At 39.6% G+C, this 14,861-nt stretch overlaps 1 protein-coding gene across 5 annotated transcripts in view; it reads left to right on the top strand.

Moving 5' to 3' along the window:
* The window catches only part of IMPDH1 (inosine monophosphate dehydrogenase 1), a 125,921-nt gene that overhangs the window by 102,732 nt on the left and 8,328 nt on the right, over positions 1 to 14,861 (top strand). For 4 of the 5 annotated variants that reach the window (XM_075273824.1, XM_075273826.1, XM_075273828.1 and 1 more), the window contains exons 8-15: positions 1,079 to 1,278; positions 1,472 to 1,562; positions 1,672 to 1,767; positions 2,900 to 3,043; positions 5,121 to 5,265; positions 6,105 to 6,248; positions 6,808 to 6,891; positions 9,089 to 9,105. In XM_075273824.1, coding sequence (XP_075129925.1) covers positions 1,079 to 1,278; positions 1,472 to 1,562; positions 1,672 to 1,767; positions 2,900 to 3,043; positions 5,121 to 5,265; positions 6,105 to 6,248; positions 6,808 to 6,891; positions 9,089 to 9,105 — 921 coding nt within the window. The remainder of the gene's footprint in view (positions 1 to 1,078; positions 1,279 to 1,471; positions 1,563 to 1,671; positions 1,768 to 2,899; positions 3,044 to 5,120; positions 5,266 to 6,104; positions 6,249 to 6,807; positions 6,892 to 9,088; positions 9,106 to 14,861) is intronic. The other variant, XM_075273825.1, reaches the window with a different exon arrangement.

The following is a 14,861-nucleotide window of genomic DNA, read 5'->3' as shown; positions in this document are numbered from 1 at the left end:
AGACTTTAGAAGGCTTCCATGTTTTTTACATTACAGTGAATGATGACTAATGCAGACATCAGCCCTGTCTGCATTTACCATTCTTTTGGATTTTTAATCCGTTGTTTTTCGATCCTACAACAGATCAGAACAACAGGCTAAAAAGAAGCAAATGTGAAAGTAGCCTAACGGGTTACTAGTATTGTGTGCAGCTGTGGAAAAACTATAGCACAATTATACCAAATGAATATTATAAAATCAGCCATAACAAATTTTTCAGCTGAAAGCAGACATTGAAACTTTGGGATAGTTTCACATACCGAAGATATAGGCAAGTTATTTAACACACAGTATCTGTTAGTCTTCAGTAGTTGATCTGAGGAAAAAATTGGCTTTCTAAAATAGAGTATTGTGGTATTGTCTTACATGAATCTCTTGGAATTGCTCATTAACCAAAGGTAAGCAGGATTCTGGAGCAGATGCCTTCATCCTGAACATCAGTACCCCATGGCTCCTCCCTGTGAATAAAGGGGAGAGCCATAAAACATCAAAGACTGCAGAAAGTCATCATGGTGGTAAGGAATTGCTTAGCAAACACACAGACACAGGTTTCAGGAAGGGATTTCAACATTATGGGTTTTTACTCTGGTCTTATAATAGTTTATATAAATATTGATGAGCAAGTTTTAGAGAATATTTAATCTAAGGGGCCTATGCTTGCTGTATGTGTGAATTTAAATTTTTAGGAAAAAAGTAAGTATTGGTGTTGTATTTCTTGTATGTAAAAGATAACCCAAATAGCTGTTACTCACAAACAAGCTGCCAGGGAATCGCTCGAAAACAAACTAACGTCCGATTATTGACTGCAGATGTAAATGCTAGAATATACTTCTTGGAATTTAAGCTTTGAAGTTATACATGTTAAGAAAAAGCATTCCCATACTAACAGGAGCAGTCTTCATTATGGTGTGGTCCATGTTGACATTCTCATGGAGTCTTCCTGCTTAGCTATACTAAGTCTAACATTCTTTGCAATATGCATTCAGGTGTTTCTTCCCTGATGGCTTTCAGAAGTAACACATTTTTGTCTTTACAACAGGAAAACTGCCAATAGTGAATGACAGCGATGAGCTTGTTGCTATTATTGCCAGAACTGACTTGAAAAAGAACAGAGACTACCCTCTTGCATCAAAGGACTGCAGAAAGCAGCTGCTATGCGGTGCTGCCATTGGGACCAGAGAAGATGACAAATATCGACTTGACCTGCTCATGCAAGCTGGTGTTGATGTTGTTGTCTTGGTATGTATAGATTTTTGTGTGCTTGACGCTTACCTTTCTATAGAGAAATTAGTTTATTGTATTTCACAGTGCGTGTATGTCGCAAGATTAAGTCATGACTCATGAGTTGTTGCACTTATGTGTTTGAGTGATGGTATAATTCTGTTTGGATTTACTTTATAATTTGCTTTTTGTTTATTCCCTTCACTGACAGGATTCTTCACAGGGTAATTCTGTGTATCAGATAAACATGATTCACTACATCAAACAAAAATATCCTGAGCTACAAGTGGTTGGTGGAAATGGTAGGTGCTTGCATCAGTTACATAAATGCATTTGTGTAATTGTAAAAGCAAGAAAATGTTGAAAGTTTAAAATAAAACCATAAACTGTTATTTTTTTTTTTTTTAATAGTTGTGACTGCAGCACAAGCAAAGAATCTAATTGATGCTGGTGTTGATGCCCTGCGTGTAGGGATGGGATGTGGCTCCATATGTATTACACAGGAAGGTAAGTGGAACGTCATTCTCCTACTCATAAATTCTAGCAATATAGTATTTAGCGTTTACTACTTTGTTCAGTTATACTTGCATATAATACATATTATTGTTTATATATGCAGTTATGAAAAAACAAACACTCCATCTTTTTTTTTTTTTTTTTTATTAAATTATGTCCTGAAACGTTAAATATGCCCTTCTAGAAGTTTTTAAAGAGGAGCTTTCATTTCCTTATTACAGTGTAGTTTTATATACCACTAGAAAGCAGGCGGTGCACTGAATTTAGTGCAGTGTCAGCTTTCCCAGTATGTGCCCCAGTGATGGCGATATTAGTGCCATTAATGTTGGCACCGATATCCCCCCCCCACTGTCAGAAGGGAGTTCTTCCATAGCTCAGCATCAAACCCACCCAACAATACCCTAATATAGATTTGTCCTGTCAGAAGGGGGCATTCCTTACCCCCACCACTCTCCTTTCATCTTAAGAAAGAAAGTCAATTCACTGTATTGCCTGTATGTGCTTCTGCCATACCATTTTGTCTGTTTGTTCTTTTATGAAAAAAATCAATAAATAGAAAAAGATTTTTTTTTTTTTTTTTTTTTTTTGGGGGGGGGGGGAGGGTAAAAAAAAGTAGGGCTAGAATAGTCTTGCTAAAGGTTATTTCAACATTTTCTGGGGGGCTACATTTGGCTAAATTTAATGATTGACTCCCTTTAAATGCTGTAACAGGAGTTTAAGGGAACTTTGCCTAAATACCCACAAATCTCAATGAACTGAGGCAACACTGTAGTGAGTGGGCCTCAATTCCTTCAGAATGATGTTAGAGCTAATAGTTGCACAGAAAACCATTACTCTTAGCTATTACTGCTAATGGTGCTTTGTGTAAGCGATTGATTTATGGGGTGGACTTGGTTTTTTCACACCCTGGATTTATCCTTTTTTGCCTTCTAAATAACGAAGTGGTAGAATTTGCCTAATTTTTAGAAATTTTCAGGAGCAGGATTTTTTTGTCCTGATAAGTCTAAGATACAATGAAGGGTATGTGTATATGTATGTAGTTTTTGTATGTATATAATATATGTAGAAGTGTTTTGACACTGGTTTTTATGATATTGGTGAAGTAGTATTTTCTTAATTACAGTTATGGCCTGTGGAAGACCCCAAGGAACCGCAGTATACAAAGTTGCGGAGTATGCCCGCAGATTTGGTGTTCCAGTTATAGCAGATGGTGGAATTCAGACAGTCGGGCATGTTGTGAAAGCTTTGGCCCTTGGAGCTTCTACAGGTAAATTGTAACAAAATGAAGATTGGCTGTCTGAAGTCCCGATAAGTGAAATATTTTCATGGTGGATATGTGGTAATTTCACAACAAAATTTGCTAGTTTATGTTCAGATTTACAGCAGATTTCAATGTGATTCAGTGAAGAATGTACTGCTACTAACTTGTGGAATTGCACTGCTGTATTTGCAGCAAACTTGACCTGCTGTTTATACACACAAGAATCTGCCACACAAAACATTTTCAGTGATGGTTTCTTCAACTTGTCTTGTACTGTTAGTTCAGAGAATCAATTCTACATCTGAACTTATCCGAACCATTTACACTTGCTTACAGATTAAGGGGATATTGTCACTCCTTAGGGAGAGACCACCATGTAGGTGTGTGGAGTCTTATTAAGCCATTTTCACTCCACTGTGGGGGATTGTGGGAAAAATATGCAAATGTGTTTCCTAGGATGGAAATAAGGAAACACTGCCTCAGTATGCTGCCCTCTATTGGAAGCAGCTCCCTTGAACATCATGCCCGACTTTTCATCAAGCCTTTAATTGCAATGATGTGTTTTCTTATTTACATCCTGGGAAACACATTTGCATATTCTTCCCACTTGCTTACAGTTTATGACCACATTTAAAGGCATCCTAAAGTTGCTGTTGAAATGTTAAAAATTGGATGAGGTTTTGTCTGCCATTCTCGTTGTGGTTTTTGTTTTGGATACAGTCGGAAAATGATAGTCCTCACTAAAGGGTTATTCCTCATTACATGATTTAGGTGATATCAAAGTTTTGAAGGGTCAAGAAATTCTGAGCACAAATGTGCTTATAGTAGGAATCTGTTCTTGCAACAGGCAATGATAATCGCTCGCTGCATGTGTAATTACTGTGACTGTGCTATCACAAAGGCAGTTGTGTGTCACTATCACAAATTCCCTTCAGATGATTGTTGTAGTCTGAGGAATATATATTTCCTAGGCTACGGTATATATGTGTGTGTGTGTGTGTATATATATATATATATATATATATATATATATATATATATATATATATATATATATATATATATGTATATATATATATATATATATAGCACCACTTTAGATGGCTTATGAGATAAGACACCATGAGCACAGTGACATGAGACCATTAGTAACTGCTAACTAGACTGATGCTTGATGTAACCACATAAACATAGTACTTTAACTTCATTGTCCAATTGTATTTAGCCTTTACCTTCCCATGTATACAACTGTCCCACCCCTTAGCAGCAACTTCCACCTTCCATGTGTTATTCATCTGTTGTCTATTTGCTCACAGTAAACAGCAGCCAAAGTTCCTTGTTTGAGCAAGAGGATGTCGCACGTACAAATAAGTTAATATTCAGGCACTATATGCAATTCTAATTGGATGGTGATGTCACCTAGTTTGAACAGTAATGCCAGAAATGATAGATAAATGGGACTTAGGAATTGCTTTTAGAGACTTCACTACAAGCTTGACGCTAGGTTCTCACTAGTGTTTGGCTTTCTGTTCTTCAGGTCCGCTTGGGGACCCAAAGAACTGAAAGCTAACCTGCTTAAAAAGCGGTTATCTGCAGACCCCATAGACTATATTGAGGTCTGCCCAATTTCCACTTGAAAAAGGCAGAAAAATGTGGAGAGAAAAGTCCTGCTTGTTTGCTTGAGTCACGTATCTGTCGTTTTGGTCTGGTCAGACATCTCCTTAGTCCCAAGGGGCATTTAAGAATGAAGGCATCATAGACAACCAGTTGAGATCCCTGTTTGACACTTTTATAGTTTATGGCAATATTTCATTTTGATGTCAAACAGAGCTCTCACCTGGTTGTCTGTGATGCCTCCATTCTTAAATGGCATACACTACAGATCATCCAACAGCACTGATACAGAGGAAGGAAAAAAATACTGCAGACTTTAGTTTTACTACAATAAAAACCAAACTCTATATATATATATATATATATATATATATATATATATATATATATATATATATATATATATATATATATATATTAAAAAAAATTTTTTTTTCTCCTTACTGTTTACATGCTATTCGCTAATCAGTGATGATGGGCTCCTTATTGGCTGCAACCACTGAAGCACCTGGTGAATATTTCTTTTCGGATGGTGTAAGACTGAAGAAATACAGAGGTATGGGCTCACTGGATGCCATGGAGAAAAATACAAGCAGCCAAAAAAGATATTTCAGGTATGTGCAACGATTTTATTTATCTCCGTCATCAGCAAGAAATAGAATTGTGTTTTACCTTTTCCTCAAACATGCAGTTGACTTTCATACACTTGTAACTGAGACCTAGGTTGTGTTAAAGGGGTATTTTACTGCTGTAAAATCTTCTTTCTTCCTGGTATCTTGCATCATTTGGTGGGTGGGGTTTCACATGCAACCTCCCGTTTAGCTCCGCCTCCAAATTCGCGTGTAGCTCCGCCCACCCATATTGGACTATGAAGTACAGGCAGCAGCAACTCCATTCTGTGTTACATACAGAGACTGCCTGTCTTTGCCATAATGAACACAATTGAATTAGCTAGCCTGATAACTGGGAGAACAGAAGAAATGAAAGCAGCTCCTCTCCCCTATCTGCTAACAGGAAGCTAGGTCACATGGTGTAGACACAGGAATAGCTAAATACACAGGCTCGCTCCCTGCACTTAGCCCCTCCTCCCTCCCCCCTGAGAGCAGCAGAGACATCACTTGACTCATGAGCAGATAAGTCAGGGCTGTGGCCACAAAGAATTGAATAAAGTAAGATAGTGGACAAAGAAAGCAGTTTTGCTGAAGCAGTGTATTTAGGAAAAGCCTTACATCCACATTAACAAGCAGTATAGATAGGATCCTTGTGATGGGACAACCCCTTTAAAGGGCAGCTGTATAAGAATGGTGCACAAGTAATATTGTGTAAAATGTTAAGTAATTTCCATTAAAAAGAACAGTGTGTGTGTATGTATAGATAGATAGATAGATAGATAGATAGATGTGTGTGTAAGTAATTTCTGTTCTGTGACAATGTTCATTTTATTTCATAACAGTGAAGGGGACAAAGTAAAAGTGGCTCAAGGTGTGTCAGGTTCCATTCAGGACAAAGGATCCATTCATAAATTTGCACCATACCTAATTGCAGGAATTCAACATGGCTGTCAGGACATAGGGGCCAAAAGTCTGTCCATTTTACGGTAAGAAGTCCGATGACTTTTCTAAAAGAGGTCGAGAACTTTAAAAAGTAGTTTTTATTAGAAGATGAAATGTTTTTCACTGCTCCTTCTGTATCACTGCAGGAAAGTTTTACAAAGCTCTAGAGGGCAGTATACAGAGGCACTGTTCTCCTAATTACATCCTCGAGAATAGATTTGCATATTTTTTACCCAAAGCTCTCATAGTAATAAATGCGCTCTTTGCAAAGCACTGAAGTGCTAGTTTTTCTAGAGTAGCAGCTGTGGATCTGAACTGTGGACCAATCTCTCTCTATGAATTCACTGAGGATCTGAAAATGGTATTTTTGTAGTGGCAAAAAAAATTAAAAATCAGGCTAATAACACAGCACTCTAAATTCTGCTGAAGATATTTTGTTAGATTGAGCTCTTAGCATCCCAGTAACTGAACCCGTAAATAACACTTTAGTGACAATATGCTTGAGAAATTTTGCATCATCATGCCACCAAAAACTCGTTTTGTCAGGTTATATTTAAGCAAGTGAACTATGGAAAAGTGATGCATGATTTGATACTTTTGCAGGTCCATGATGTATTCAGGGGAACTAAAACTAGAAAAGAGAACAATGTCCGCTCAAGTAGAAGGTGGTGTCCATGGCCTCCATTCGTAAGTATTTATTTGTTTTCTTTCTTTCTGTGGGTGGTGCCAAGTCTTGTTCCTGTTTTTTGTTTGTATTTTTAGTCTTTTGTGTTTATGTGCACTAGGAGAAAAATAATGCATACATGGATGGTAAAAAATATATATATATATATATATATATATATATATATATATATATATATATATATATATATATATATATATATATATATATATTGCTTTAAAAAAATGGAGTGCATGTTATCCATGCCATTTAATTCCAAGTAATTTTACGGATTCTGGAACAGATGCAACATGTTTTGCTGGTAGTGTTGCGCAATCGCTTCCATTCATGTATGGTTTTCATTAATCATGTTCTTATTGTCTTTTGGATGTGTGACCTAGAAGTAGAGTCTTTAGAAGCATGTTTAACTGTACCTCTTGTGTACATTATATCAGTTAGGATGTTTACAGATATGATGCAATTTTTATAACCTCAACATGGCAATTGAGTTATACATATTCCCATTAAATGGTTTTGTCCTAGACTGACAATGACCTATCCTTTAGTATAGGCAATTAATTTGATATCAGTGGGGGTCCAACTCTCTGTCCTAAGGACAGGCATCACATTGTCCGCCTTCTTGTATTCAGAACACTTCATGGTAATGAATTAAGAGAGCATGCCACTTTTCCATTCAGTGGCAGTAGTTGGGATAAGCAGGGGAGACTAGGTTTCTCCTGCTTTGGAGATAGAAAGCAGTAAGAAAACAGATCTGGGTATGTTCACATCTGGGTCTCTGCATTTATGTGAGGAATACAAAGAGTTATATTTATAAAATGCTTATAGCTATATCATTCTATAGCCATACACGACCTACATGCAGCAGGGTAGCCAAACCACTGTTCACTACGCTGCAACTGCACGTGAGATTTCACCAGATGTCGTCAAACTTGGAGCACACTTTGCACCCACAGCATTCAAATGTTATTCTTTGGAATATCCCAGCGGCTTTGAGTTTTGCTAAAGCAAAGGTTGAAAAGTGGAGGGCCTGTTGAAACTTCATCAAGAATGCCGACACAAAACCCAACACAGTTCAAAATCGGGTGGTTTTTGCTAAGGCCCAACCTGTACATTTCAACTGCAGCGTTTGAATGCCACAAGTAAAACCCGCAGCAGTTAACATGCTGTGGGTCTTGTTCACAGCATGCAGTTGAGATTTGAGTAAATCTCATCCACAGTACTGCTGTAGTTCACATCAAACTAGCTACATGCAAGTTTGCAGCCACAGTCCCACTGCCATCACTCCCTGTGCCCCCAGCCAGTAAACGGTATATGTAGATTTTTTTTTTTTTTTTTTTTTTTTTTTTTTTTGCATGTGTGAATGACTTGTTCTGGTGAATATAACCGAGTTATAACCTATTTCATCAGAGGAAAATGAATCTGAATTTCTATTGTCTGCTAATGGCTCAATTCACTGAGATCTCGTTCTGAAGATTGAATTCAGTACATAGAATTCTGTGGAGAGGGGTGGGAAGAATAAGAATGGGTGAGTTGCAGAGAAAGTGGTGTCCTGGATCACATTACAGTAAGATCTCAGAGCCGTGTCTCTTTCACCTCTATACTGCTCAGTACTGCTAAAATCTGCTGGGGAAACTATTGTAAAACTGCTAGAAATCTACTGTAGCTGATTTACGCAGTTTGTGTTTACTTGTTTCTCTTTCACTTGGGTGATGGTCTGAGCTGTGTATTGAGCAGTTTAGCAGGCAGTTAGTAATGAGCGATAAACCTCATCAGATAAAATACTTCTATTGCCCTTTTTGAAAAAAAAAAAAAAAAAATTCACCTGAACTATTCATTTGCAAGAATTTTGAAATGCGTTATCCTTTACACTGTATTTAATAGACATTACTACTTACCTGTTCAATCTGGAGCAATACAATGGAAGAGTATGATATGCTCTCATTTGCTCTCTACTACTACCCAAATATGTTTTTCCTGCTATCAATTTGTAACTAAATCACAAAATTCCCTCAGTGTATATATATATATATATATATATATATATATATATATATATATATATATATATATTTTTTTTTTTATTTCTGGCTACTTTAATATGACATTTTGTCTGTTTGGTGATGGACTAGATTAAACCGCCTCAGTGACCAGATGGCTTTTAATCTTCTTTTTCTCTTTTTGCACATGCATCCATTCTAGATATACATTTCTGCCATGTAAGTAGTGGAGCGTTTATCTGTCTTCTATTCTGAAACATCTTTCACAAACCCCACAAGAGCATGCAATCTTCTATATTTCTAAACAATATCCCTTTAAAAAAAAAGAAAATAAATAAAAATTGTCATACATGCCACTTTTTCCTGGATAGAGTGCCAATACCCTTTGATAGGCCAGTTGCAAATGCTCCATTCTTCCTAATGGACATTCCAGTTTCATAGGTCAGTGTACATACTGCTGAGTACAACTGTAATAAGGTGTTAGTGGCTTTACTAAAGGTTCTCCCTGTTACTTTTCTTCCCTTTATCATTCCCACTTAGTACATTTTCATCTGTGCACCACATGTGTAGTAATACCTCTTTCCTAAAAAGGAGTTTTCCGTTGAATGCACGTAAAGCGTACTCATTGTGTAAAAGGACTTTTATAGCTTTCTAATATACTTTGCAATTTTGATGGTCTCTTCTTGCTGTCAGTGAATTGTCAACACTTGGTCACATCCAAAGGCAGCAAACCTTTAGCAGTTTTAGAGCAGCTGCTTAAAAGAACTTGTCATCATGAAAATGCTCCTTTAAAGGAACCAATTAAATCTGTTGTATCACAGAGCATTGTCTAATCTGGATAAAATTGTATCCAGTTAGGTTAGGGCAAAACATGGTATTTGTGGATTTGTAGCTGCTGAATGTAAGGGTATGCTCCTCTTCATTTTCCACCACTGGCATTTTCACCGCGGTCTAGCTACAATGTGATGCCGATGCAGTGCATTGGCATTCCGTTGCGTTATCCCAATACTGTCTCGGCCTGGACGAATAGGCCTAATCAGGAAGGAGTAAGCCGCGGACCCCACAGCGGAATCCGCTGCAGAATCCATGGTAAAATCGAGTAGGACACTTTTTTTTTTTTTTTCCTGCATCCTGCTGCGATCTCTGCCTCCTGTTGAACACAATGGGAGGTGGATTTCGCCCCGGAGAAATCCGCAGCAAATTCCTCCATGTAAACACCGCTTATAAGAGACTTGAGTCACCAAGTTTTGGGTCCTGAATCCCAGCAGCAAAAGAACTTCCTGCTTGTTTAAGGTTCTAAAACCTGGTGACATGTTTGTTGGAAAAGCTACTATTTTATAACCTAAAAAAATAGATGGCCATTAGAGATGAGCGAACAGTGTTCTATCGAACTCATGTTCGATCGGATATTAGGCTGTTCGGCATGTTCGAATCGAATCGAACACCGCGTGGTAAAGTGCGCCATTACTCGATTCCCCTCCCACCTTCCCTGGCGCCTTTTTTGCTCCAATAACAGCGCAGGGTAGGTGGGACAGGAACTACGACACCGGTGACGTTGAAAAAAGTAGGCAAAACCCATTGGCTGCCGAATACATGTGACCTCTAATTTAAAAGAACAGCGCCGCCCAGGTTCGCGTCATTCTGAGCTTGCAATTCACCGAGGACGGAGGTTTCCGTCCAGCTAGCTAGGGCTTAGATTCTGGGTAGGCAGGGACAGGCTAGGATAGGAAGGAGAAGACAACCAACAGCTCTTGTAAGAGCTAAATTCCAGGGAGAAGCTTGTCAGTGTAACGTGGCACTGACGGGCTCAATCGCCGCAACCCAGCTTTCCCAGGATCCTGAATGGAATACACTGTCAGTGTATTCCCGTATACCCGATATATACCCCGATACCCGTTCCAACGGTGTGCCCCCCCACCTTCACCCCAGAAATACCCTGCAAGTCCCCTAGCAATAGAATTGGGGCTATATACACCCACAATTTTTACTACTGGTATACAGTGCCATTGTCTGACTGGGAATTCAAAGAATATATTGGGAATACAAATACCCTCATTTCTTGCTACTGCCATATAGTGCCAGTGTCTGACTGGGAATTCAAAGAATATATTGGGGTTACGTGCACCCACAATTTTTACTACTGGTATACAGTGCCATTGTCTGACTGGGAATTCAAAGAATATATTGGGAATACAAATACCCTCATTTCTTGCTACTGCCATATAGTGCCAGTTTCTGACTGGTAATTCAAAGAATATATTGGGGTTACGTGCACCCACAATTTTTACTACTGGTATACAGTGCCATTGTCTGACTGGGAATTCAAAGAATATATTGGGAATACAAATACCCTCATTTCTTGCTACTGCCATATAGTGCCAGTGTCTGACTGGGAATTCAAAGAATATATTGGGGTTACGTGCACCCACAATTTTTACTACTGGTATACAGTGCCATTGTCTGACTGGGAATTCAAAGAATATATTGGGAATACAAATACCCTCATTTCTTGCTACTGCCATATAGTGCCAGTGTCTGACTGGGAATTCAAAGAATATATTGGGGTTACGTGCACCCACAATTTTTACTACTGGTATACAGTGCCATTGTTTGACTGGGAATTCAAAGAGTATATTGGGAATACAAATACCCTCATTTCTTGCTACTGCCATATAGTGCCAGTTTCTGACTGGTAATTCAAAGAATATATTGGGGTTACGTGCACCCACAATTTTTACTACTGGTATACAGTGCCATTGTCTGACTGGGAATTCAAAGAGTATATTGGGAATACAAATACCCTCATTTCTTGCTACTGCCATATAGTGCCAGTTTCTGACTGGTAATTCAAAGAATATATTGGGGTTACGTGCACCCACAATTTTTACTACTGGTATACAGTGCCATTGTCTGACTGGGAATTCAAAGAATATATTGGGGTTATAAATACCCTCATTTCTTGCTACTGCCATATAGTGCCAGTTTCTGACTGGTAATTCAAAGAATATATTGGGGTTACGTGCACCCACAATTTTTACTACTGGTATACAGTGCCATTGTCTGACTGGGAATTCAAAGAGTATATTGGGAATACAAATACCCTCATTTCTTGCTACTGCCATATAGTGCCAGTTTCTGACTGGGAATTCAAAGAATATATCGGGGTTACGTGCACCCACAATTTTTACTACTGGTATACAGTGCCATTGTCTGACTGGGAATTCAAAGAATATATTGGGGTTATAAATACCCTCATTTCTTGCTACTGCCATATAGTGCCAGTTTCTGACTGGTAATTCAAAGAATATATTGGGGTTACGTGCACCCACAATTTTTACTACTGGTATACAGTGCCATTGTCTGACTGGGAATTCAAAGAGTATATTGGGAATACAAATACCCTCATTTCTTGCTACTGCCATATAGTGCCAGTTTCTGACTGGTAATTCAAAGAATATATTGGGGTTACGTGCACCCACAATTTTTACTACTGGTATACAGTGCCATTGTCTGACTGGGAATTCAAAGAATATATTGGGGTTATAAATACCCTCATTTCTTGCTACTGCCATATAGTGCCAGTTTCTGACTGGTAATTCAAAGAATATATTGGGGTTACGTGCACCCACAATTTTTACTACTGGTATACAGTGCCATTGTCTGACTGGGAATTCAAAGAGTATATTGGGAATACAAATACCCTCATTTCTTGCTACTGCCATATAGTGCCAGTTTCTGACTGGGAATTCAAAGAATATATTGGGGTTACGTGCACCCACAATTTTTACTACTGGTATACAGTGCCATTGTCTGACTGGGAATTCAAAGAATATATTGGGGTTATAAATACCCTCATTTCTTGCTACTGCCATATAGTGCCAGTTTCTGACTGGTAATTCAAAGAATATATTGGGGTTACGTGCACCCACAATTTTTACTACTGGTATACAGTGCCATTGTCTGACTGGGAATTCAAAGAGTATATTGGGAATACAAATACCCTCATTTCTTGCTACTGCCATATAGTGCCAGTTTCTGACTGGGAATTCAAAGAATATATTGGGGTTACGTGCACCCACAATTTTTACTACTGGTATACAGTGCCATTGTCTGACTGGGAATTCAAAGAATATATTGGGGTTATAAATACCCTCATTTCTTGCTACTGCCATATAGTGCCAGTTTCTGACTGGTAATTCAAAGAATATATTGGGGTTACGTGCACCCACAATTTTTACTACTGGTATACAGTGCCATTGTCTGACTGGGAATTCAAAGAGTATATTGGGAATACAAATACCCTCATTTCTTGCTACTGCCATATAGTGCCAGTTTCTGACTGGGAATTCAAAGAATATATTGGGGTTACGTGCACCCACAATTTTTACTACTGGTATACAGTGCCATTGTCTGACTGGGAATTCAAAGAATATATTGGGGTTATAAATACCCTCATTTCTTGCTACTGCCATATAGTGCCAGTTTCTGACTGGTAATTCAAAGAATATATTGGGGTTACGTGCACCCATAATTTTTACTACTGGTATACAGTGCCATTGTCTGACTGGGAATTCAAAGAGTATATTGGGAATACAAATACCCTCATTTCTTGCTACTGCCATATAGTGCCAGTTTCTGACTGGGAATTCAAAGAATATATTGGGGTTACGTGCACCCACAATTTTTACTACTGGTATACAGTGCCATTGTCTGACTGGGAATTTAAAGAGTATATTGGGAATACAAATACCCTCATTTCTTGCTATTGCCATATAGTGCCAGTGTCTGACTGGGAATTCAAAGAATATATTGGGGTTACGTGCACCCACAATTTTTACTACTGGTATACAGTGCCAATTTCTAACTAGGAATTCAAAATGCGCAAGGCTCCCGGAAAGGGACGTGGACGAGGCCGTGGGCGAGGTCGGGGGAATGGTTCTGGGGAGCAAGGTAGCAGTGAAGCCACAGGGCGTCCCGTGCCTACTCCTGTGGGGCAGCAAGCATTGCGCCACTCCACAGTGCCAGGGTTGCTTGCCACATTAACTAAACTGCAGGGTACAAACCTTAGTAGGCCCGAGAACCAGGAACAGGTCTTGCAATGGCTGTCAGAGAACGCTTACAGCACATTGTCCAGCAGCCAGTCAGACTCTGCCTCCTCTCCTCCTATTACCCAACAGTCTTGTCTTCCTTCCTCCCAAAATTCCGAAGCTTTACAGAACAATAACCCAAACTGTCCCTGCTCCCCAGAGCTGTTCTCCGCTCCTTTCATTGTCCCTCAACCTGCCTCTCCACGTCACGATTCCACGAACCTAACAGAGGAGCATCTGTGTCCAGATGCTCAAACACTAGAGTCTCCTCCATCTCCGTTCGATTTGGTGGTGGATGACCAGCAACCCACCCTCATCGACGATGATGTGACGCAGTTGCCGTCAGGGCATCCAGTTGACCGGCGCATTGTGCGGGAGGAGGAGATGAGACAGGAGTTGGAAGAGGAAGTGGTGGATGATGAGGACACTGACCCGACCTGGACAGGGGGGATGTCAAGCGGGGAAAGTAGTGTGGATGTTGAGGCAGGTGCAGCACCAAAAAGGGTAGCTAGAGGCAGAGGCAGAGGTCAGCAGCTTAGGCGAAGCCAGGCCACACCCGGAATCTCCCAAGATGTTCCAGTTCGTACCCAGCCCCGAAAAACTCCCACCTCGAGGGCACGTTTCTCGAAGGTGTGGAGTTTTTTCAAGGAATGCGCCGAGGACAGATATAGTGTTGTCTGCACAATTTGCCTCTCGAAATTGATTAGGGGCTCTGAGAAGAGCAACCTGTCCACCACTTCAATGCGCCGTCATTTGGAATCCAAGCACTGGAATCAGTGGCAGGCAGCAACGGCAGGACAAAGGCCGCCTGCCGTTCACGCCACTGCCACTGCCTCTGCCACTGCCTCTGCCTCTGCCACTGCCACTGCTGACTGTGCTGGCGATGCA

This window comes from Leptodactylus fuscus, chromosome 5 (genome assembly GCF_031893055.1).
Source record: "Leptodactylus fuscus isolate aLepFus1 chromosome 5, aLepFus1.hap2, whole genome shotgun sequence".
Classification (NCBI taxonomy): Eukaryota; Metazoa; Chordata; class Amphibia; order Anura; family Leptodactylidae; genus Leptodactylus; species Leptodactylus fuscus.
The sequence above is the reverse complement of the archived record's forward strand: the minus strand, read 5'-3'. Positions and strand labels throughout refer to the sequence as shown.